Consider the following 23,592-nt stretch of genomic DNA (forward strand, 5'->3'; position numbering starts at 1 on the left):
GCCATACTCTTCCGAGTTGCCATAATAGTAACTATCTCTGGCCGAACTATTTAAAAATGGCGGCGTCCATCTGGCGCGTGCGCTGATGACGCAGGTAATGGTGACCATTCTCTCTGACCAATCAGCAGTCGGCATTGTTTTCACGTCACATTTTAGTATCACCTTAAGTTTGCTCAGAACCTTTCTGGAGGTGATACTAAAAAAGTACCCGAAAGCAGGTACAGGTACAACTTTTACACAGTGGAAAACCAAACAAAGGCGAGCCGAGTCGAGTCGAGCTGGTACTGTGTAGTGGAAAAGCGGCATTAACGTTGTGTGGCCTTCAGATTAGCTCAAGAACAGTGCATAGAGAGCTTGGTTTCCATGGCCGAGTGGCTGCATCAAAGACTTACCTCACCAAGTGCAATGAAAAGCATCGGATGCAGTGGTGTAAAGCACACCGTCACTGGACTCTACAGCAGTGGAGAGGTGCTGTCTGGAGTGACGAATCACACTTCTCTGTCTGGCAAGCCGATGGATGACCAGGAGAACGGTGTTGCCTGACTGCATTGTGCAAGTGTAAAGTTTAGTGGAGGGGGGATCATGGTGTGGTAATGGTTTCAGGGGTTGGGCTTGATCTCTTTGTTCCAGTGAAAGGAACACTTAATGCTTCAGCATGCTAAGTCATTTTGGACAATTTCATGCTCCCAGCTTGTAGGAAATGTTTGGGGATGGCCCCTTCCTGTTCCAACATGACTGCGAACCAGTGCACAAATCAAGGTCCATAAAGACATGGATGAGCAAGTTTGGCGTGGAGGAACTTAACTGGCCTGAACAACCCAATAGAACACCTTTGGGATGAATTAGAGGGGAGACTGTGAACCAGGCCTTCTTATCCAACATCAGTGCCTGACCTCACAAATGCGCTTCTAGAATAATGGTAAAAAAAAAAAATCCCAATAAACACACTCCTAAACCTTGTGTAAAGCTTTCCCAGAAGAGATGAAGCTGTTGCAAAGGGTGGGCCAACTCCATATTAAACCCTACGGATTAAGAATGGGCATGTTCATGTGCAGACATCCCAAATCTTTTGCCAAAATACTTGCAGTTTACTAAATAACAAACAGGACTTCTCTGTTTTACTGATCCTGTATCCTAAGTCAATGACATGAGTCGAAGCTAACTCACACAGAGAGATGCGTAATGCCAACACTTAAAGGCTTCTCGACAAATCCAATCAGTGAAACAGTCCAGGAGCGTTTAGACAGCCTATTATACACCCTAATAAAACTGTCAGTGCTCCAGTGAAATGATGTGCTAGCTCTTAATGTGCTGCAATTTGGCCCCTCTGTCTCACCACTGGACACTGGCCATCCTTTCTAATTACACTAGTGCAAATGTGAGCGTCTCTTGTGAACAGTTTGGTTCACCCTCTCTGTTTCTCTGTTTATTTTTTTACCCCTCGTTTCTCCATCCCCGCAGGTTGTTTCTCCTCTTTTCTTTTCTTTATATCTTTGAAGCGGGAGTCTAAAGCTAAATCTCAAGGCTTGTCCATTGTATAACAGTGGGTTGATTGTTTATAAATGTCTCATTCATAATGTCCAGATGGTGATGTGGTTTTTCTGCCAGATCTCTTTGTCTCTGCAATAATTCCACTGCCCCACATGTCTAGCACTCTTCACTTGTGAAAATGCCCTTGGCTGCTGATTTAAGTGCATTTTGGCATGTTCCCCTGGAATGGTTATTGGTTGGATGGATCTGTCTTTGAAGAGCAGCTCCAGGATCTCTAACCGGAATCCACTGATTAACACACTCCCCACCAGAGCGCCATCTGCCGTTTCCATAATTGGCTTATTTAGTGAAAATCTTATTGTTATCAGATAATTGTTGCAATGAAATGTCCCATGGACCATCACTATGACAGCTTTGGTATGGCAGATAGCCCAACGGAATATTGATGATGAATTGATGATACCCAAAAGCAAGGCAAAGTTTTCAGAAAACGATTATTTGTGGTTTGTGTCTGTTTGGGTTAATCTTTAAGATATAGTTTTGTACTCCTTAAAACTTGACAAAATCGTATTTTAGCAGATTTGAGAATTTGATCATTACAGTCTGAGAAAACCAACCAAAAATGTTTGACTAAATCTAATGAGAAAGTCCATCCCTATAATACCCAAGTCTGATTAGCATTATCAAGGAGTTAATCATGGTTCATGGCTGTGAAGTAAACTTAAAGGGGTCATGAAATGGCTTTTTAAATTTTATTATATTGTTGTCTGTTATTATAATAGGCTATTTTCTACCCTAGTTTTGAGCCCAGATCAGAAACGCTTGGTTTTTATGGGTGTCTCACACTGAAGATTTGGAAGTAAACGCCCACTGCTGTGAGTGGATAACAGTTTAGCATATTATAATGAGTTTCAACTCACCCATCGATGCACTTGTTTTGAAAACATCCAATGTTATAAAATGGCAACCGGAATGATTCACCCATACATGTTCGACCCAGAGTCCGTGTGTTGCACCAGTCCTGTCAGATCCAATATAGACGGCACAGCACCGTTCTTTACTCTTAATCGGTTTGCAAATCCAGTCTTGTTTACAAAACAATCCTCAGTAAAATGAAGCGAACAGAAGGACAATGTTTTACCCTCATCTGCTGGAACGTCATTAAAAATAAAGTTTATCTATGCAGTCCTATTGGAATCCAGAGGAAGCTTATAGCTCGATCCGGTTTATTGTCACGAGGTAGGCATCTATGTTATTTAGCTATGCATGTAATGCGCAAATCGGTGGGCGGGGCTAAACCGGCCGTGTTGAAGTAGGTGTTGTTCTTCTTCTGCGAGGTTGGTGTTTTATCCTCTTTGACGTCATAGTTCCCATAGTGAAAAATTAGTCGTTTGCGGAGGCTGGTGTCAATAAAAGCTTTTATTGGACTAACAAGGACGTTTTCAGTTCTGAAACTTACAGGATATTCTTATAATATGATGACCTCTTAGATGTTAAAAGCTCAAGGAAAATTTGATTTATCAGTTCATCACCCCTATAAAGCATTTCATTATGCATCACCACAACTTTCTGTTTAAATAGAACATGCGTCAAAATGGGGAATACAGGAGAGAAAATTAGCCATTTTATGGCTTTTTAAAGGAATAGTTTACAAAAAATACAAAATATTTGTCATAGTAGGCCTATTCTACTACTATAAAAGTTTGTAAAGTTTTTCATTGTAGCGCCACCACCAGAGGTATATCAAACTTTTTTTAAGCTTTGCCATTATGTTAAAATTTGTTGTGTTTGTAGAGTTTAGGATAACGCTTTAGTTCTTTGCTTTAGACCAATTCTCACTATTAACTTGTTACGTAATAGCATGCATATTTGCTGTTATTAGTATTTATAAAGCACATATGAATGCCTTATTCTGCATGACAATGTTCTACATCACTTAATCCTACCCCATACTTAACCATTACAACCACTGCCTTTCTAACTATTAACATGCAGTAAATTATGAGTTTATTAAGGCAAGAGTAGTAGTTAATAGTGAATATATGTTTCCCAAACTGCAGTGTTACCAAGTTTAGCTTTTTGACTTGCTTTGTGATAACCAGAACTATAAGGGCTCTTTTAGTGTCTGTTGCTAATGGTGACTAGATTTATGTCCCATTACTATATTGTTACTTAAGATTCTAAGATATCAATCTTTAAAAAGCTCTGCTTATTAAGCTGTGAAGAAATATTTAAAAACATTTAAGCTTTATATTACTGCCGTAAGTTCTTATTTTGGTCTGAGAGAGCATTTATGTATTTGAGTAATTTAGACGTGTGGAATCAGAAGGTTATGGATATCATTCAGACTTGTGTTTCCAGTCTCACTGTTGTCATGGTCACCAGTTAAAGCATCTGCTATTTTGGTTGTATTTGGTGTTTAGAGGAAAGTGCCATCTACCCAGATAGCAAACTGACATTGAATCAACGTGGAAACGACGTCTCTCATGACATTGAAACAACGTTGATTTTGCTCATCGAATTAACGTTGAACCAACGTCAGACGCGGCATTCTTCAAAGCTAAATGAAAATCGAAAATTGGTTTGCTTTCATAACGTTGAAACAACGCGTTGATTTCAAGTTGATTTTCCGTTAGTTTTGAAAGAATGACGCGTCTGACGTTGGTGCAACGTTAATTCGATGAGCAAAACAATGTCAGATCAACGTTGTTTCGATGTCATATTTCCACGTTGATTCAATGTCAGTTTGCTATCTGGGTAGCTTAGCTGTGTGCGTGTTTGAGAGAGTATATGTTCAGTTTAAATTAACTTTCAAAGCTTGTGTTAATATCTCATTTGGTGTGGTCAGTTCAGCTTATTTATTATCTTCTTTCCTAGCAGCTTCGTGCGTCCGAAGAGTGTGCGCGTGTGAGTGTGTGTGTGTGTGCGCAGAAGCAGATGACTCTTAGCTGGTTGAGAAAAAACAAACGCCTCTCAGAGTCTCATCAAAGAGGTAATTAGCTCCAGCTCTACTGATATTCTCATTAGCTGATTTATACCCATTAGATGAGATATAGAGGCATGGGACCATTAGCTTACCAGACACATGCTTCACAAATTCAAAAGGAGCTTATGGGGAATTGACAGTGGATATTAATGCACACACACAGGCATCTCACATAACACACAATCTGTCCAAAAACACTGACTAGCTTCTCAATGAGGACAGTTTAGATCAATTTGATTATGGATTTAAACCCACAGTATTCTTTGATTTGCTATTGAACATATTCAATAAATAGCATGTGGTATCTGTTTAATATATTCTACTCACAGCTTCATACCTTGATGTACTCAGCCGTCAGAGCTGCCCCGCTGAGTCTCTGTGTATATTATGAATAAATGAAGATTAATGCCCCTCATCTGATCTCTGTGCTGCTTAAATCTTATTTGGTTAATGAAATGTGCCTCAGTCATAAATCGAGCAATAGACGGTAAGCAAGCCGTTGATTTGCGGCAAAGTGGACATCAGATGTCCTGACTGCGTGTAAAGAATACCCGTTCCCTTTCGTAGTCACTTCGAGTTACGTCAGAAGTGACGGAGATTGGGGGTTTCGCATAGAAAGCCAATCCTCTTCGAGTATTTAAACACGAGCCAATGGCATGCAATGCCTTGGGGCTGCGGAAATTTGCATAGCGTACTCCGCCCTACTCCGTGAGTATAAAAGGAGGAAGTGAACGCAACCGCAGTATGTTTTCGCTTCGGAGCCAAGAGAACCTCTTCACTCCTGAAAGCACTGTTCAAGACTCTTCGAGACGAGCGTCCTCTTCAGTGTTGGTGTGACGGCGGTACCCAGCGAGATTCTGCATCGCCTGCGATCTGAGCAGTGGTCTGCCAGACTTTGCGCTTCTCCCTGGTCGCTTCAGCGCTGAAAGAGTGAATTTCCTCCTCTCATTGAAAGAGCTGCACGCGCACGTCTTTTTAAAGACGGTTCGCCCGTGTTCTTCTGGGTGTGGTTGATTTCTGTCGTCATCTGATGGTCACGATCGCTGCTCTGTATGCCTGGGCATTTCAGCATGCAGCAGCAGCGTTCGTGGATGACTCATGTTCCTTCTGTGGGAACATGACCATCTCTACACTGAGGTCGAGACTCAATGATCTCACTTGAGTGAGAGTCCCGGTCCCCCCCGCTCGATCGGTTTCCTCCATAGGGGGCCCGTCGACCCGGGGACCTGGTGATTTTACGGTGATGGTGTGGGACAAAGCCCCGACGATTCCTCGGGCCACACCTCCCGCCTCAGTGCGAGAGCCAGCGAGCGTTAGTTCGATTCAGTCGGTTGCTTCTTTGGTGGCACCGGTTGCTTCGGGCAGCGCTCCAGATGATGATGCGATGTCGATCACAGCATCACTAGGCGGGCTTGACTCCTCGGGAAGTGAGGATGCGGCCGCGTTGCCTCCCTCGGGAGCGTCAGCGCCGCCGTGTCTGATCCCGCGATGAGGGCCGTGCTATCTCGGGCGTCCGTGAGCATCGGGTGGGGGTGGAACTCTGCCCCATCCCGATCTCTCGCGGCTGAATAATTGGTTTTTGGGTAACGCTGCCGCCTTACGGCCACGGCCAACCCCAATTTCCTTTTTTCCCCGAGTTGCATGCGGAACTGACACGCACTAAAAAATAAATAAATAAATAATTAAAAAAAAAAAAAAAAAGGCGTGCTTTAGTTCCCCGCCCTTCCTCCCCTCGGCGATGCGGCTGTCTGTGGGTACGCTGGGGCTCCCCCGGTCAACCGGCGGTTGCTCTCAGATGCCCCTCCAAAGCCTATGGGTTCTCGTCGTCTATGGCGGCGCGATTCTGTAGAGCGGCGGGACAGGCAGCCTCCGCCCTGCATATGATGAGCACCTACAAAGCTAGCTGCTCAGGAATGTGCACGAGGAGGTGACGGACCAAGCGAGCTGCGAGCCTGCCGCCTACCTTGTCCTTAAACGGGTCACGGAGGCGGTCGCTCGCTCCCTTGGTCAGGTGATGCCCACCGCTGTGGTCCAGGAGCATCATATGTTCGGCGGTGCGGTCCAGGACTTTGCCCAGCACTTCTCGACCGCCTAGGAGCAGACGAAGGCGGTTTCTCTGCCCCGACGGCCAGCTGCTGCCTCCAACCAGCCGTCGGCTCGGACGCCTCCGTCAGCTCGCCGCCAAGGACGCCCCCCTGCGGCTCCCTTCCCTCCCACGCGGCCCCAGCAGCAGCCTTCAGCCGGTTCGCGTCGCGGAGGAGGCCACAGGTAAGCGTCCCCCCCCCCCCCCCCTCAGGCCGTGTGCCCCGCTAAACGCCAGGCGAAGCGATGTTCCTGAGGCGGGCCGCTCAGTGGTAGTGTCATGGTTTTTCTCAGGAGGCGGTGGCAGGGCCCCTCCTTCCCCGGTGGAGGGCCGGTGGAGAATCTTTTGTTCTAGCTAGCTCCCTGAGCTGGTTGAGGAAAGCTGACACTGTCATGGAGCACACAGACTGGCATGAGCGCGCACGACGTCCATTGCGTCGCCCCGTTCATTCCTCTCTGTCTCGGAGGGCGCGGAAGGGTGCGTGTGTCGTCCCCGGGCTACGCCAATCCCTTCCCCCTCTGTCGCCAGACCCCCGGCAGAACAGACCCCCGTGGAACGCTCTGCCTTCCCTGGTCTCTTCTGTCGGGGAGCGGGCTTCGACGCATCCGAGCGGGGTAACTCCTGCACGCGTGCCAGTCGACCCGCCACGCTGCCCCTCCGGGGGGACGTCTGTGGTTCGCATGACCCCGTTGGCTCACTTCCTGGAAGCCTAGCTAGCGCTTCCCGGGTATCCCACTGGGTCATCAGAACGATCAGATTCGGCTACGCGATTCAGTTCGCACGGTCTCTTCCCCGCTTCAGGGGAGTTCGCTCCGCGATGGTTGGTGGCAATGCCCCAGTCTTGAGAGCGGAGATTGCGACCCTGCTGGCGAAGGGTGCAATCGAGACGGTCCCTCCAGCCGAGGTGAGGTCCGGGCTTACAGCCCCTACTTCATTGTCCCCAAAAAAGACCGGTGGGTTACGACCGATCCTGGACCTGCGCATTTTGAACCGTTCTCTCCATCGACTACCGTTCAGAATGCTCACGGCCAAACGCATTTTCGAATGTGTTCGGTATCAGGATTGGTTTGCAGCGATCGACCTGAAGGACGCGTACTTCCATGTCTCCATTCTCCCTCGACACAGACCGTTTCTTCGGTTTGCCTTCGAGGGCCAGGCATATCAGTACGCCGTTCTCCCAGTCGGGTTAGCTCTGTCCCCTCGCGTCTTCACGAAGATCGTCGAGGCAGCCCTTGTTCCCCTTCGCGAACACGGGGTTCGCACACTGAACTATCTCGACGACTGGCTGATACTAGCAGACTCTCGAGCTCGGGTTTGCGAACACAGAGACCTGGTGCTACGGCACCAAGCCCGTCTGGGCCTTCGGGTCAACCGGGAAAAGAGCAAACTTTGCCCCGTGCAGAGGATCTCTTTTTTCGGCATGGAGATAGACTCGGTCGCCATGTCCGCGCAGCTCACGACGAGCGCGCGCACTCACTGCTGGCTTGTCTTCGACAGTTCGAGGGCAAGAGTGCGGTTCCACTGAAACTATTTCAGAGGCTCCTGGGGCATATGGCATCCGCGGTACGCCGCTCGGTTTGCTTCATATGAGACCGCTTCAGCTGTGGCTTCGCGATCGAGTCCCGAGGTGGGCATGGCATCGCGGCTCGCTCCGAGTTCCAGTACTCCGACGTGCCGCCGAACCTTCTTCCCGTGGTCGAACCTCAGCTTTTTACGGACAGGGTCCCTATTCAGCGAGTTTCCAGGCATCTCGTTGTCTCCACGGATGCGTCTACCACGGGTTGGGGTGCCATGTGCAATGGGCATGCAGCCGCCGGTTCCTGGACAGGAGCCCAGCGCCTCATGCACATCAATTGCCTCGAGCTGTTGGCAGCACGGCTCGCCCGGCACCGCTTCCGAGCGTGCTCAAGGGCCAGCATGTGCTTGTCCGCTCAGACAACACTACGGCAGTAGCGTACATCTACCACCAGGGGGGTCTACGCTCGCGCCGGTTGTCGCAGCTCGCCCGCCACCTCTTGATATGGAGTCAGAAGCACCTGAGGTCCCTTCGTACATTCCTGGAGACCGGAACCGGGCAGCCGTCGAGCTGTCCCGGGCCCGTTCCATCTCCGGCGAATGGCGACTCCATCCCCAGTCGGTCCAGCTGATTTGGGACCAGTTCGGGGAGGCACAGATAGACCTGTTCGCCTCTCGGGACTCGTCCCACTGCGCCCAGTTTATTCTCTGACCCGCGGCTCTCTCGGCTCGGATGCGCTGGCGCACAGCTGGCCACGGGGCCCACGCAAGTGTGCGTTCCCCCAGTGAGCCTCCTTGCACGGGTGTTGTGCAAGATCAAGGAGGACGAGGAGCAGGTCTTGCTGGTAGCCCCCTACTGGCCCACCAAGACGTGGTTCTCCGAACTCATGCTCCTCGCGACAGCACCTCCTTGGCCTATTCCTCTGAGACCGCACTCTCTCAGAGACGGGGCACTCTGTGGCACCCTTGTCCCGATCTTGGAGGCTGCACGTGTGGCTCCAGGACGGGACGAGGCAGGTTTGAGTTCGCTGCCACCTGCGGTGGCGGCAACCATCACTTCCGCAAGAGCGTCGTCCACGAGACACCTTTATGCGTTGAAGTGGAACCTCTTCGTCAATTGGTGTTCTTCTCGCTGAGAAGACCCCCGGAGATGTTCGATCGGAGTCGTGCTTCCTTCCTGCAAGAGGGGTTGGAGCGTAGGCTGTCGCCCTCCACCCTTTGGATTTATGTCGCGGCCATTGCCGCGTCTCATGATGCAGTGAAAGGTAAGTCTATGGGAAGCATGACCTGGTCATCAGGTTCCTGAGGGGAGCGAGGGGGCTAAATCCCCTCCCTCCCCTCCTGCCCTCTGGGGACCTCTCAGTAGACCTGGGTGCTCTGCAGAGGCCTCCCCTGGAGCCTTTGCAGTCGGTAGAGTTTTTGCCCTGTCCTATGTGACAGCACTCCTGATTGCATTGGTCTCCATCAGGAGAGTAAGGGACCTGCTCGCACTCTCTGTTGACGAAGTGTGCCTGGAGTTCGGGCCGGCTTACTCTCACGTATTCCTGAGACCCCGGCCTGGATATATGCCCAAGGTTCCTACCACTCCCCTCCGGGACCTGGTGGTGAACCTGCAAGCGCTGCCCCTGGAGGAGGCAGACCCAGCCTTGGCACTGCTCTGTCCGGTACGTGCTCACGCACCTATGTCGACAGAACGCAGTGTTTCAGGACCTCAGACCAGCTCTTTGTCTGTCATGGGGGGAGCCAGAAGGGAAGGGCTCTCTCAAAGCAACGGCTGTCCCACTGGATAGTGGATGCCATTGCTTTGTCTTACCAGCAGCAAGGCCTTCCGTGCCCCCTTGGTGTGACGGCCCATTCCACTCGGAGTGTGGCCTCCTCTTGGGCTTTAGCGCACGGCGCCTCGCTAACAGACATCTGCAGAGCTGCAGGCTGGGCGACACCCAACACCTTCGCCAGATTCTATAATCTGCGAATTGAGCCGGTATCCTCTCACGTACTCGTTTCGGCCAGTTCTGGATCCGCTCAGGTGTCTTCGCTTGCTCGCCACTCCACTCCCCGGACTGGATAAGTGCGATATTTCCTCAGTTCTTCCATTGAAGCCTTGAGTCCTCCAGCACCGACGATGCGGGCACCACTGCTGTGGCTCTGGATGCTGGCTAGGTGCCTCCATGCGTACGGTTCCCCCCATGGTAACCGTCTCATGTGTATTATCCACTGTAAGCCTCTCTGAGCATGTGTCTTCCCTTGGCAAGCCATCTGCCACCCCTGGAGCTGAAATTAGTAGCCACCTGCGGTTGGTGCTCCAGTGATTCCATATGTGTTCCTATGTGGCCATATGTGTATTCGTAAGTCCTCCCTTCGGTAGGCAGCTGGTAGCATGTCCCCTTCGGGATATGTTTCCCAGTGTACCTTGGTAATCCTGTGTCTAAGTCGGATCCCCTAAGGAAAACAGGTAAGGCTCGGGGGTTCAGACTTTCGCAGGGCACTGGAAGACAGCCTGAAGTTGGCGTGATGGCACAGACCCCCAATCTCCGTCACTTCTGACGTAACTCGAAGTGACTACGAAAGGGAACGTCTCGGTTACGTATGTAACCCTCGTTCCCTGAGTAGGGAACGGAGACGTTACGTCTCCCTGCCACTTCTGCTGTATCGCTGGGTAGATGCCGAGTTCAGTCTTGGCTCCTCAGCGAAGACATACTGCGGTTGCGTTCACTTCCTCCTTTTATACTCACGGAGTAGGGCGGAGTACGCTATGCAAATTTCCGCAGCCCCAAGGCATTGCATGCCATTGGCTCGTGTTTAAATACTCGAAGAGGATTGGCTTTCTATGCGAAACCCCCAATCTCCGTCACTTCTGACGTAACGTCTCCGTTCCCTACTCAGGGAACGAGGGTTACATACGTAACCGAGACGTTTTTAGTGGTGGTGTTGTTATTTTTATTTGGTTTAATGCATTTCTAATAATAATTCATGAAAAATGAATTCATGTATTGATATTATTATAATTAAATTTGATCCGATCGACCTTTGTGACAGTTCTTAGTGGCCCGATTTACACCTAGTATTAAGATGTGTTTTGGTCGATTGGATCGCAGGTAGATGAGAAAAACATGTATTCATTTACACCTGGTGTTTTAATCCGTCTCTTTTGTCCACTTTCAACCACTTCTGTCCTGATGTCTTCGAGGGAGGGCCTAAAAGTACAGGCTTTTTCAGATCTTTCGATGTAATGGACAAAATAAGCTCACTCAATTTACATATGAACTTGACTGGAGACAACTGGAGTACATGAACTGTTGGAGAGCATCAGCTTTGTATTCTGCTCTGACAGATGCAAGACCACACCGAACGCTGTGAAGCGTGTTAGAAATCAGGAATGGTGAGAGAACATTGTGCTTGGTACGCTTTGTGTCTTCAAACTAAACTTGAGTTTTCAGCTGACAAAGTTTAAATCCATCTGGCCATCGTGCTTCTCATAATGTTTACGCAATTTGAGGTGAAGAGTAGGTAATCTTTTGTTGTTGTTGAATGCATTCGGCCACAAAGCAACCCGGTCAAATGTGTTTTCGACTACCTCTGGAACTGGAAGTGCTCGAAAGTGAACAAGCTTTAGACCCTGTTTACACCTGTATTTAGCGTCGTCCACTTGTGATCCGATCGACCAAATGCCAGCTGTAAACAGGCCCTGTGACTGCTCTCCTCTAAACATAAGCTATACTATGTATGTTGTCCACACCTGAAAAGAGATCTATACTGTGGGATATTCTCTCGACTCTTGTCGTCTTCCACTCATGTGATCACCAATTACTCAGTTGCAAATTTGGAAAAGTGGGCAACACTTCCATAATTGCCAGATGGCAGGATCTAACTCCAGAATACATTTCCTGATAGAAGCTGGATTAGGTTTACCCCTCACCTGTATAATACAGATTTACAGTGTTTGATGGTTTTTATTAGCATAATCTGCTTAATATGCATCAAGGGTGTTGCAGAATCTAGGACGTGTTTATTTTAATTCGCAGACAGTGTGTTTACCAGCGCTTTGAGGTTCAGGTTGAAATTGGGGTGGGGGGGAGGGGGGGTGTTTTAACAACCACATCCATGAGCTGATTAAGTCTTGTGAAGTGATGTAAACTACATTACGAATTCAAATATGAACGTTGTTGTCCTTTTATTGTGATCTATAGCCATCAGCAAAAGATGTTGCTTTGCATTTTAAGCAAATATTTATTAGCAAGTTTGTTTTTATAATTGTCTTTTGATTTATATCCACTGATGAGGCTTGATATCTGTATTTTTTCAGAGTACGCCTTCATTCATTTCTCTATACACATATGAAGCACAATCCCGTCTTTCCTCTCCGTTCCTTATTTGATGACTCATGCCCAGCCCGACAGCAACACGCCGCCCTTCTTAATCAGCCGGTTGTGTGGTGCTTGTGTTGTAAAAGGGTGCTTAAAGAAAGAAAGTGTTAAATTGGAATTTACTGTACATTGAAATGCTTATTTTGTGTAGGTATAGATATAATCGTATCTAAATGTATTTATAGACATGTATGTTAGATTTCCAAAACTAAACATAAACACTTTGGAAAAATGACACCGCACAGTATCAAGAATTTTCGTAACAATGTAAAATTATATAAATATTTTTGTGTCACAAATCCTTCTCATCTCTAAACCTAACCCTAACAATTTCCTCTAAAATATATACAGTTTTAAAAAGTAAGTGATAGGCAAGTTTATTCCAAAAATGAAGGCAAATTTTGAATTTGTAATGAGTGCGGGATTTGAATGTTACGGTCGCTACACTCTAAAAAATGCTGGGTTGTTTTAACCCAATTTTGGGTCAAATATGGACAAACCCGAAATGTTGGGTTAAAAATGTAATGTAAAAATTTAACCCAACGGCTGGGTTAGTCCATATTTGACCCAAAGTTGGGTTAAAACAACCCAGCATTTTTTAGAGTGTACTAATGAACATAAAGATTTTGAGGATAAAGAAGATAAAGATTGAATTTGGGCAATCATATGGATTGTTAAGATTTAATTTACTGAGCACAAATAAAATTGATTGTGATCATTTTATGGTCATTTTTGAGTCACTGTATATTTAGAAAACTATACAAACATAATAAGTATTACATAAGTAATGGTTCAATTATTGCAGGTATCATTTATTTGAAGGTTTTATTTATTTGAAAGTATTCTTGTATAAATTATATAATCCTTAAAACAAGATGGCACTAGAAATCCCAGAATGGAAGAAAAAATTATATAATAAAAAAAAGTAACAGTGTTAAATGCGATCGAATCCCATTGATCATAAATGCAATAAAATCAACCAATTCATTTCATGAATTAAAAAAAAAATACAAATAAAAACAGCTAAAAATTATTTCTGACTTATTTTCCTGATGTTTTACACATTAGAAGTCCAAGATTGACTAAAAGGTCATCTTAACATAATCACTAATGCATTCACTCTAAAAAATGCTGGGTTGTTTTAACCCAACTTTGGGTCAAATATGGACTAACCCAGCCGCTGGGTTAAATTTTTACATTACATTTTTAACCCAACATTTCAGGTTTGTCCATATTTGACCCAAAATTGGGTTAAAATAACCCAGCATTTTTTAGAGTGTTTTATTCACAATCACAGTCCAGCTGGGGCCTTAAAGAGCAAACACACTATTTTGACAAGCCTGACATCAATACGTTTTTCATCTCCAGAGCCGTGGGACAACTCAAGAAGCCTATCCACCTTATTTTGCAATGCGCAAGTAAACTTCTTTTTTTTTTTTTTTTTTTTTGAATGTGTGAGACTTCCTATTTTTTAGCCGCTATAGGGAGATAACTAGAAAAATATATAAAACTATTTGCACTACAAATCAGTGTGTTTATAATTACAACCACACATTATTAAATAATACGGTAATACCAGTTTTCTAAATTAATCATCATAACAAACTGTTTTGTACAGCTAAAAAATAACTGAAAGCAAAAGACACCAGAAGCCAAACACATTCAATTTACGAATTGGTGGATACAGTGAAAAAAATGGTTCTTGATTAAAAAAGGATACAAAAGTTTGTCGGTAATGCATGAAACTGGAAACTGAAACTGAAATTATGAAAAAGAGTCATTTAACCATCAGTTTCTTAGTTTAAAGAACCTTGTTAACATGGGCTTTACCACTTTTACTAAACTTCTGTTTAGTCAATTAACTGTACGATACTTGCAATGCCTTAGCTGTAGAACGAGCGTCCGGATATGCAGTCTCAGGACAATGTCTTGAGGATTCAGTGGTCCGATGATGCTGAAGTTGCAATCTATTTCTTCACTGTTGAACAAAGACATTGCCTGACTCAGACTTTGTAAGTTGCAATAGTTGACACCATGGCTGCGCCGACTCTGGGACAAACTATTAAATATTCTTGTAATACTAATAATCTGCCTAGGTATGAACATATAATATACACAATTATTTAGATAATCAAAATACTAATTTGTAGATGCCAAAAATAGTATAGAGGTTATTATCTAGTGGTTCTATCATAAAGCATGTAACGTTATACAATACAAAAACACTATACAAGACTTTTAATTATACACATAATGCACTGAAGATATGCATGTTCATTCATAGATTGATTGATTAATAAAAAAGAGTAAATGTTTGATGGCCATAATTTGTGTTTTTCAATTATAATTAATAATTTTGTGTCTGATTGGTCCAGACACTACAAAACTTTTGTGGGTGAATAAGGTTCAAAGATGTCCGTTTGAGGGTACTGTCCCAGTGACAAGCTGTTTTTTTTTTTTTTTTTTATGAGTGTATAAATATTTACAAAAAAATATTTTTATTTCTATATATAATTATATTAACAATGAAAAAAAGTGTGAAAAAAATATAATTTTGCAATTATCCTTTTTCACAGCCACACACTTAATGCTTAATTGGATTACCTGCAGTTCTAATGTGTGTCTCTCTCGCTAATTCCAAACAGGTCATTTGCACTGCCATTTGCAATTTTCCTTCCTGAAGGTCATCTGTGGTACGACATGAAAGACAGAGAGGCAGGCATAGGTTGAATACAAGACACTGGACTGCCTGTGTGTGTATGCATACTGTTTTTGCACTCCAAGGCCGATTTAGGAGTTTAAAGAGAAAATATTCATGAATCTGCCGTTTGATGTCGGCGGGTATTGTTTAGCTCTTAATACCAGGAGAGGTGCTCTAGACTGACAGTACTTCCTGTTTGTTATGATTAGAGTTCGTAAGCCTCATGGCCTTTCGCCTCATCTCAGCCAATGTTTTTCCTCCAGAGGGAAAGTGAGCATTTGATGTGATGTGAAGATGCCGTTCGGTGCATTTTAAGTATATTTCTATCATTGGATTTGGGCATCCTTTCACTGATTGCAGCAGGGGAAAAAATTTGTTTATTTTTTGTCATCAAAAAGGGATCAACAAATACAGTCCTTAGGGTCAAACTTGTATATTTTACACTTAAATCTCTCTTTTACTTAGATACATGAAAAATAAATCCCCACTTGTCCTCAGATTGAATAGATATTTGAATAGCTCCTGTTTGAATTGTATCTTCAGAGTTAATTACATATTAAATTGTTTCAATTTCAAGCACTGTTCTTTTTCTAATTCCACACTAATCCTGTTAGAGTTGATTTTACGCTCTTTAAGGCCTTGAAACACCAAAACAACATCAAAGAACTAGTGGCAACGAAAGCCGACTGTGGCGTCACATGCATCTGTGGCTAAAAAGTTAAGCTTGAACACACCACAGCCTACGGCCAACTAGCAGGTACAGTCTGTATCAGCAGGGGTCTATATTTGTCATTCAAAAATGGAACCCAAAACTAGGCCTGGATATACAAACCATAAACAGACAGAAAAAAGCACTTGCTTACCATTTAGAATATCAATCATGATCACTTTCTTCATTCCAGCCAGCTCATGTTGTTATGAAAATAATGGAATGCTCCCATGACATGACATGTTATGAATATGACGGAAGTTTTACAGTATGCGTGTTTGTGACAACTGTCATTAAGTGTCATTCGCTCAGTTATGACAATTTTTATTGCAAATATGACATTGTTTGAGATGTCTTTGTTATGACACCTTGACATAAACCAATACATCATAACCTGTCAGTGTCTTTGTCATGACGACTTGACATTACTAAGACAACACAACCTGTCATAAACATGACATAGCAGATTAATTATCTAACTTAAGAAACCACCTAGAGTTATTGGTTAACATTACATTAAACTGTCAGGTGGTTGGTTTCGACATTGGCTGTAATGAAGCCATTATAACTTTTTAATGACAAATTCAATTAGTACCACTGTAGTTGAGCTCACGAAAAATATTCATGACACAGTTATAATGGCCTCATGACAGCCAATGTCAAAGCCAACCACATGACAGTTTAACTTAATTTAATGTCAAGATGTCATGACAAAAACACTGACAGGTTATGATGTACATTAGTTTATGTCAAGATATCATAAAGACATCATAAACCATGTCATATTTGCATTCAAAATGTCATCATTGAGCAAAAGACACTTAATGACAGTTGTCATAAACATGCGTAAACCCTATTTCATATTCAAGACATATGTCATGTCATGGTTATGAAGGTGTCATGCCAGTCTTATGCACACCCCTTCAAGTAAAGTGTTACCCAAACTTCTGTCTGTGCTGTCTTGACTTCTTGGCTCGATTTCATCACTCCAAATTCAATATCACTTCCGAGTGCCAATCAGAGTTCTCTATCTTTCCGACAACACTGACGCAGATGGATGGCGATTTAATATGCTCAATCTGCCAAAAAGCCGCTGACACTTGTGCAGATGGTACGGAACACACCACAAAACTAAGCTGACAGATGCTCAACGATGGCCCAACATTGGCTGATTGCCAACCATCAGCTTGGTGTTTCAGGACCTTTAGGGACTTTAGACTTTGATATTTGTTGAGACAAGTTTTGGAATTTTTAAATATATGTTAAATATATGTTCCGAATTATTTCTAGGTCGCTCATCAAATTGGCAAATTGAACATCTTTGTATAAAAGTAGAGATTGCCTTCCTTCAAATGAATCTCAAATCGTGCTGCATAAAGTTGTATTAACGTTTTGTATGAATTTAGAATGTTACAAAATAGAAATCATTTCAGAAATAGCTTTTGGACCCCATTGTAGAAAACAAAACTTTTAATATTAGCTAGCCTAAAATAAATACAATCCTCACACTCAGATTGTACCCCAGAAGGAACAGCTCGGGAGTAAACAAACTAAAATGCTAATAAGAGGTTGTCATCCAGGACTGTTTTTTGTTTTAAAAAAAATCCCACTTTGATTTGCATATTAAAGCTCTAGCAGGCTAAAAGTTTTGTTTGTTTTTACCATTGCAGGTCACTTTTCACCTTGGAAGACCTCTAAACAGGTAAAACGTATCGTATTTCAGCCTTCTGATTTAAATTAATAAACTAACAGTAACTGTGCACTCTCACTATTGACTGATTAAGTCATATTATACATTGTGCAGAATATCTATGAATAACCTTAACTGTAGAGATTTATTACTAAGCTGAATGCATAACAGATGCTTTATTAAATTGTTATAACATATTACCACTAATTGCATTGTACTAAGCTACTGCTTGTGCCTTTTAATATACAGTACAGTAAGAATGACTCATTTTCTTCACAGACGAATCATCACAACACCAAACACCAGCTATTTTTAAAATATTTGAAGATAAATCAAATCATTTTAATAGAGCTAATAATATTTTCTAGGTTAAAAGATTTATGTATAATTAGTTCTATTAAAAAATCTGTTGATCAGTTAGAAGTTGCATTGGTGCAAAGAATTAGGTTTTGGAAATTCGTTGTTAAAAGATGTAAAAAATAAACACTTAATATGTCAGAATTTCACACTGTTTTTGATCCAATATTGTCTGCTCTACCTACATCTTAAACTGTATATGAACTTGAACTGTATATGTATAATGATACTTTAAAACAAATCAAATGATTTTTAGAATCTTTTCTAGTTTAAAAATCTGGCTAATTCTAGTTATCCACAGGCAGCCGGCTGGAATTTGTCATGTTTTGCATATATAGTATATTTATTTTATATACGTTTTGCAAATTCAGTAATCACAACTGAAAAGTTTATGGAAATGCTTTATTAGAAGATGTCAGAAACCTAGTTGAACACACACACACACACATACAGTGTGTGTGTGTGTGTGTATATATATATATATATATATACTGTATATATACGTATATATATATATACTGTATGCGCCTACCCATGCACCCACACATCTATTTATTTTTGGTTTGAGAACCCTGCCCTGTCTGATTCATATAACAAAGGCTTGACTGGTCATAAATCGACTGATTTTTTTTCTTCAGACTACAGAGAGTCAGTGGCACTGCCTTGAGCTGCTGCCGACTGTACTGTCATTCTTCAACACATATCTTTGTATCTATCTCTAGGGAACAGAACTGGGACAGAGTGAGCGTAGGACCCGCTACCGCAGTACAGTAGAGAGCTGCTTGGGCTTTATCATCTTGCTCCCTCCCTAACGCTGGGGTTTAATTAGACATCATTTGCTTTAAGAATATCTCCACCGCCAGAAAGTTTCATTACTTGAAAATGTTAAAGTAGTCCATCTTTTTTGCGCAATTATCCATGTCTGAAGTATATTAGCCAACGTTGAGTCACAGCACTGCATCATTTAATCGATTGAAATTATGAAGTGCCAGTAAATGATACTTTTGGCTTTTGCTACAGACTGCCCAATGGTTTCAGCTGTCAAAATACAGAAATGTTGTAATGAATATGAGAACCGCCTAAATGATTATGATGTATAATAGGGATGGGACGAAATATGTTAATATCTGTGGCAAGCAGTGTGGGGCCGAGAGCCGTGGGAATGGAGTGAGTCGTCTGTTGTCACCCCTTCTTTTATCCTTCCGCTCATTAGCACTCGTGGCGCCGGCCTCGCTCCGTTCCCACGGCTCTCTGCCCCGCCCTGCTTACCACAGTATCTTTCAGGCTTCTGTAAAATTGAATGCGCTTTACCTAATCAAAAAAAAATGTGGATTACAGATTACAAGCAATATTATTCATTCATTCATTCAATTTAACAATAGAATTGAGTAATAATTAATCTAATTAATTCCTTAAAAGTTAACTATTTAAAATGAGAAAACCTTTAAAAAAATGTAAGTACATTTAAGTCACCATTATGGTGATCAGTATTTTAGGTTTGTTTTAAAATGACGGTTTTCTCCTTCAGTGACTCTGCTTGTTAACATCAGATGTCTTCAATGTTGGCAATTTAAAATGAAGAGTTCTTAATTAATCTTTGACTTCTGTTATTCAGATATTTTTGGTAAACTTTACTCATTTTAAATGGTTAACTTTTAAGGAATAAATTGATAAATTATTACTCAATTATAATTTGTGCAATTTAATTGATAATATTGCTTGTAATCTTTTGCCACATTTTAATTGATTAAATAAAGCATATTAATTTTTACAGTGTATTGATATTTGTTCTGAAATGGATCAGAGGTACCATCATTTTGACCAAATAGCCATTATTGCCTTGTAGATATGCAAAAAATTAATCGTTTGAATCATGATTTATTTAATATTCCTCTCTTCATGTGCTCATACTCACAAGTCATGAAGTACTGAGAGTGCAAACGCTTCAATTTCCACAGATATTTAAAGGCCAAATTTAAAGTACATTAAAATGATAATATCACAATATTAAATGTTTGCTCACTCTTTCCTCTTAGAGTGAACTATGTGACATTCATTATATAGTGAAGGAGTGAACAAGTCAGCAGAATGTGTGAGTTATGTAAAATACCAACCTGACCATACTACTAAAAAGACTAAACCCCAATATCAGTCTATTTCCATTTCATCTCTGGATGATTAAACTCATATGACCCCATTCTCACAGACTCTGACTCAAAGATGAAGAGTGTCTGAGCAAATAAAACAAGTTAAAACATTAAATATTTATAATAAAACTGTATTTTTTATTCATCAAAAACCTGAACCAAGCACAAACCTGAAGTTATATATGAAAGAACTTACGTGAACCCACCCAATAGCAGACCTCTAGCGTGAGCTCCAAAACATTTCCAATGGATGTTGGTTCTTTAAGGGAACATTTACCTTGAGAAAAAAACAACTATTTGCAGGAGTGTGTATGTCACAGCGCTTCACTCTGGCATGACATGAGCTAATGTGCGCGTGTGTGAGTTTGCTTGGCAGTGACATGTTATAATGTTTTTGTTTCCCATCTGCACAAAGCAGCCCAGAGCCATTTGCCTTCATCCTCTAGAGCTCCTCCAGATTAACATGCTAACCCAGACCTCCTTTAATAAGCCCTGGCATCTTTCTCATCCTGGCATCCACTTTCTTTCATTGCTGACAATTACTCGCTCTTCTTTAATCAGGCCTTTTGTTTGGCTTTGCTTATAGAGTTGACAGCTTTTGCCGTGAACCTGAATGCATTTGTTGTATAAGTTTGGTTAGTAATATTAATTTTAAAGAGGACCTATTCTGCCCCTTTCTACAAGATAAGTCTCAGGTGTGCCCAGAATATGCCTGTTAAGTTTCAGCTTGTGCCTTGGATACTCTGACAGAAACTAAAACATCTGTTTGGCTTGATCAGCTCTATCACGGTCACACTCATGTGACATTGAAGTACTTCATCATCATGAAAGTGTATTATCGGGATGTGTTTTAAAGCTATATCAGTGTAGACTTCTGATTTGTGGTTTTCTGAGCGCACACATCCGATCCACTCGCACAGAAAGCCGAATGTCAGACGGGGCGTCCCGTGAGTATTAAACTCAAGTTCTCTTTCACATCTTTGTGCTTAAACTGTCAAATACACGAGATTATGTAAAAAACACTCAGTTCACATTAAACACAGTCGGTTTTGTCTGTGAATGTAAACAGCAAGTAAAGACATCGCATGTGTATATAAGATTTATACAGTAAAAAGCAGCGTATTACCCACTGCTTTATAAACTGTTAATATTAATCAAACAAGAAAAGAAAAACAGAAAGTCACTCACTGCACTTAATTGACTAACTTAGTAGTTTTAATAAGAATACATTAATGTTCAAACACCCTGTAAAAGTGATTTATGCAGAATAGGTGCCCTTTAAAGCTTTTTTGTTGTTGCTGTAAGTGTGTTCCTTGGGCTTGGCAAAATTCAGAATTTAATCGCCTCTCTTATGATTCATGAGCTGGAATTGAACTGGCCACGACCCCCCAGGAAACTGAATGAGAAAATGAAGTAGAATTTACTTTACTAAAATTGTTGTATATAGTTAAAGGTGTAGTTCACTTTTAGAAAAACTTTTGCTGATAATTTACTCACCCCCATGTCATCCAAGATGTCCATGTCATTCTTTCTTCAGTCGAAAAGAAATTAAGGTTGTTGATGAAAACATTCCAGGATTTTTCTCCTTATAATGGACTTTATTGGTTACCAAATGTTTCAAGGTCCAATAGACAGTTTCAGTGCAAACTGCAAACTGTTCAAAGGGCTTTAAACGATTCCAGACGATGAATACGGGTCTGACCTAGCGAAGCGATCGCTCATTTAATAAATAAATAACAAAGTTTAAGTTTTATAAGCTCAAATGGTTGCCTTGCTCTGTTCTGTTACAACGAATCTTTTTCCGAGTCAATTTGTTTGTTTCGTTTGTTGAATGAACCAAATGACTCATAAAAAGATTCGTTCATTTTGATGAACGAGTTCGAACAGGAGAGTCACAAACGCCCGTCACAGAACAGAGCAAGGTGACCATTTGAGCTTATAAAACTTTGTTATATATTTTTTTAAACGAGCGATCGTTTCGTTTAAAACATCTATGTAAACTGTTTTTGGGAGAATAGTTTTTAAATGTATTTATTGATATCTCATAATATATATATATATATAAAAAGGAATTTATATATATTTATATTCTTTAAAACTACTAAAAGAATCATAAATGAAATCATTAAGAAGCTGATTCAGAACCAGTATCAATATATCCTTTATCATTCCCATCCCTACTAGGCAGCGATACTCACCTTAATGACACAAACGTACAAAAGCACAAACTGACTAGCAGGACTGGGGGGTGGAATTGAACTTGAGTTCAGGCCAAGCAATCGAATCGTGTGTGAAAACAGCCTTCATATCAGCCATCTGCTTGCTGTTCTTTGTGCATTCTGTTTGCATTACCTAATTTTTGGGTGTCGTGCGCGAGTCCGGTGCAGTGAAGTGGTTTGGGAGCGTTTCACCCACAGCTGCATTAGCATGAGAAAACACAAAGATTACATTCAGTATCGTCAGCAATAGGGAAACGCATCAAGCGTCCTCGATGAGCCCTTGATGCTGCCTTATTTCGCTGAGCTAGAACTAACTTGCCATGCATTGTGTGTATACACTTCATTTAAAAACTAATTACCGCAAAAGCGAGTTCATTGTTAAACACCTTCCTATCCCACGGCCAGTGAAATTCAAGGCGGAAGTTGCCTGGAAGAGCACAATTTGCTTACTCAGTTTAGCATTTTAATGATTGGGTGCTTTACTGAATGCCGGTGTATTTGCAGGTCTTGGAACATTGGGATCCTCACAGCAGTCCCACAACCAGTCTTTCTATCCATGCTATCCCTCACAGCACTCCATATCTGCACTGGCCCTCAGGTCCAGAGTTTGACTTGACCAAACCTGACCCCTATGACCTGTATGAGAAGTCCAGAGCTATCTATGAGAATAGGCGTAAGTAACTGAAGCAACATCTTGCTAGCATCTAAAGCTATTGATGTCTACTTAGCCTGCTGCTAATCTGTGCTGTTTACATACTGTGTAGGCTACTCTGAAATTTACACACCAAACATATGGAATTAATGTTGTGCTTATACATTTTCTGCTGTTATTTGAAAAAATAAAATAAAAAAAGTGTAGCAGTGTTTCCTAATGAAACACAATGCTCTAAAATAGCTAGCGTATAGCGCTAAAAGCTATTTCGTCTGTGGTATGTTTTTCTGAAACTGGGATGAGTGACAATACATTTTGGGGATTAGGTTATTATACTCTCTCAGACTCACAAAATACATTTTTTTGTCGTTGTAACTTACAATCTTATCCTCCATGGTAAGTGTTTTGAGGTTTTCGTGTCTTGTCCTGCTTTGGAGTCTGGGAGAACTTAAGTTGACTTAGTGACTTCAACGTTATCTAACACTTTACATTATTAATGCTGGTACTTTCTTGACCAAATATAGATACATTACTTACCACACAGCTTTCTGAACTTTTCGAGGTCCCCCTGTGAACCAACGTTCATAGCATTTTAAGTAGCGTATGTTTAATTCAACAAATAGTTTTAAATACTTTCATTCGTACAAATATGAATATTGACTGCATAGTGAACAAATA

General features: G+C 42.2%; 1 protein-coding gene across 13 annotated transcripts in view; it reads left to right on the forward strand.

Moving 5' to 3' along the window:
• The window catches only part of magi2a (membrane associated guanylate kinase, WW and PDZ domain containing 2a), a 197,158-nt gene that overhangs the window by 149,667 nt on the left and 23,899 nt on the right, over nt 1-23,592 (forward strand). For 12 of the 13 annotated variants that reach the window (XM_089127201.1, XM_089127205.1, XM_089127202.1 and 9 more), the window contains 2 exons: nt 17,520-17,551; nt 22,767-22,935. The exons of the other annotated variant lie outside the window; for it this stretch is intronic. In XM_089127201.1, coding sequence (XP_088983327.1) covers nt 17,520-17,551; nt 22,767-22,935 — 201 coding nt within the window. The remainder of the gene's footprint in view (nt 1-17,519; nt 17,552-22,766; nt 22,936-23,592) is intronic. 13 annotated transcript variants of the gene reach the window in all.

This window comes from Pimephales promelas, chromosome 24 (genome assembly GCF_988280905.1).
Source record: "Pimephales promelas chromosome 24, fPimPro1.hap1.1, whole genome shotgun sequence".
Lineage (NCBI taxonomy): Eukaryota > Metazoa > Chordata > Actinopteri > Cypriniformes > Leuciscidae > Pimephales > Pimephales promelas.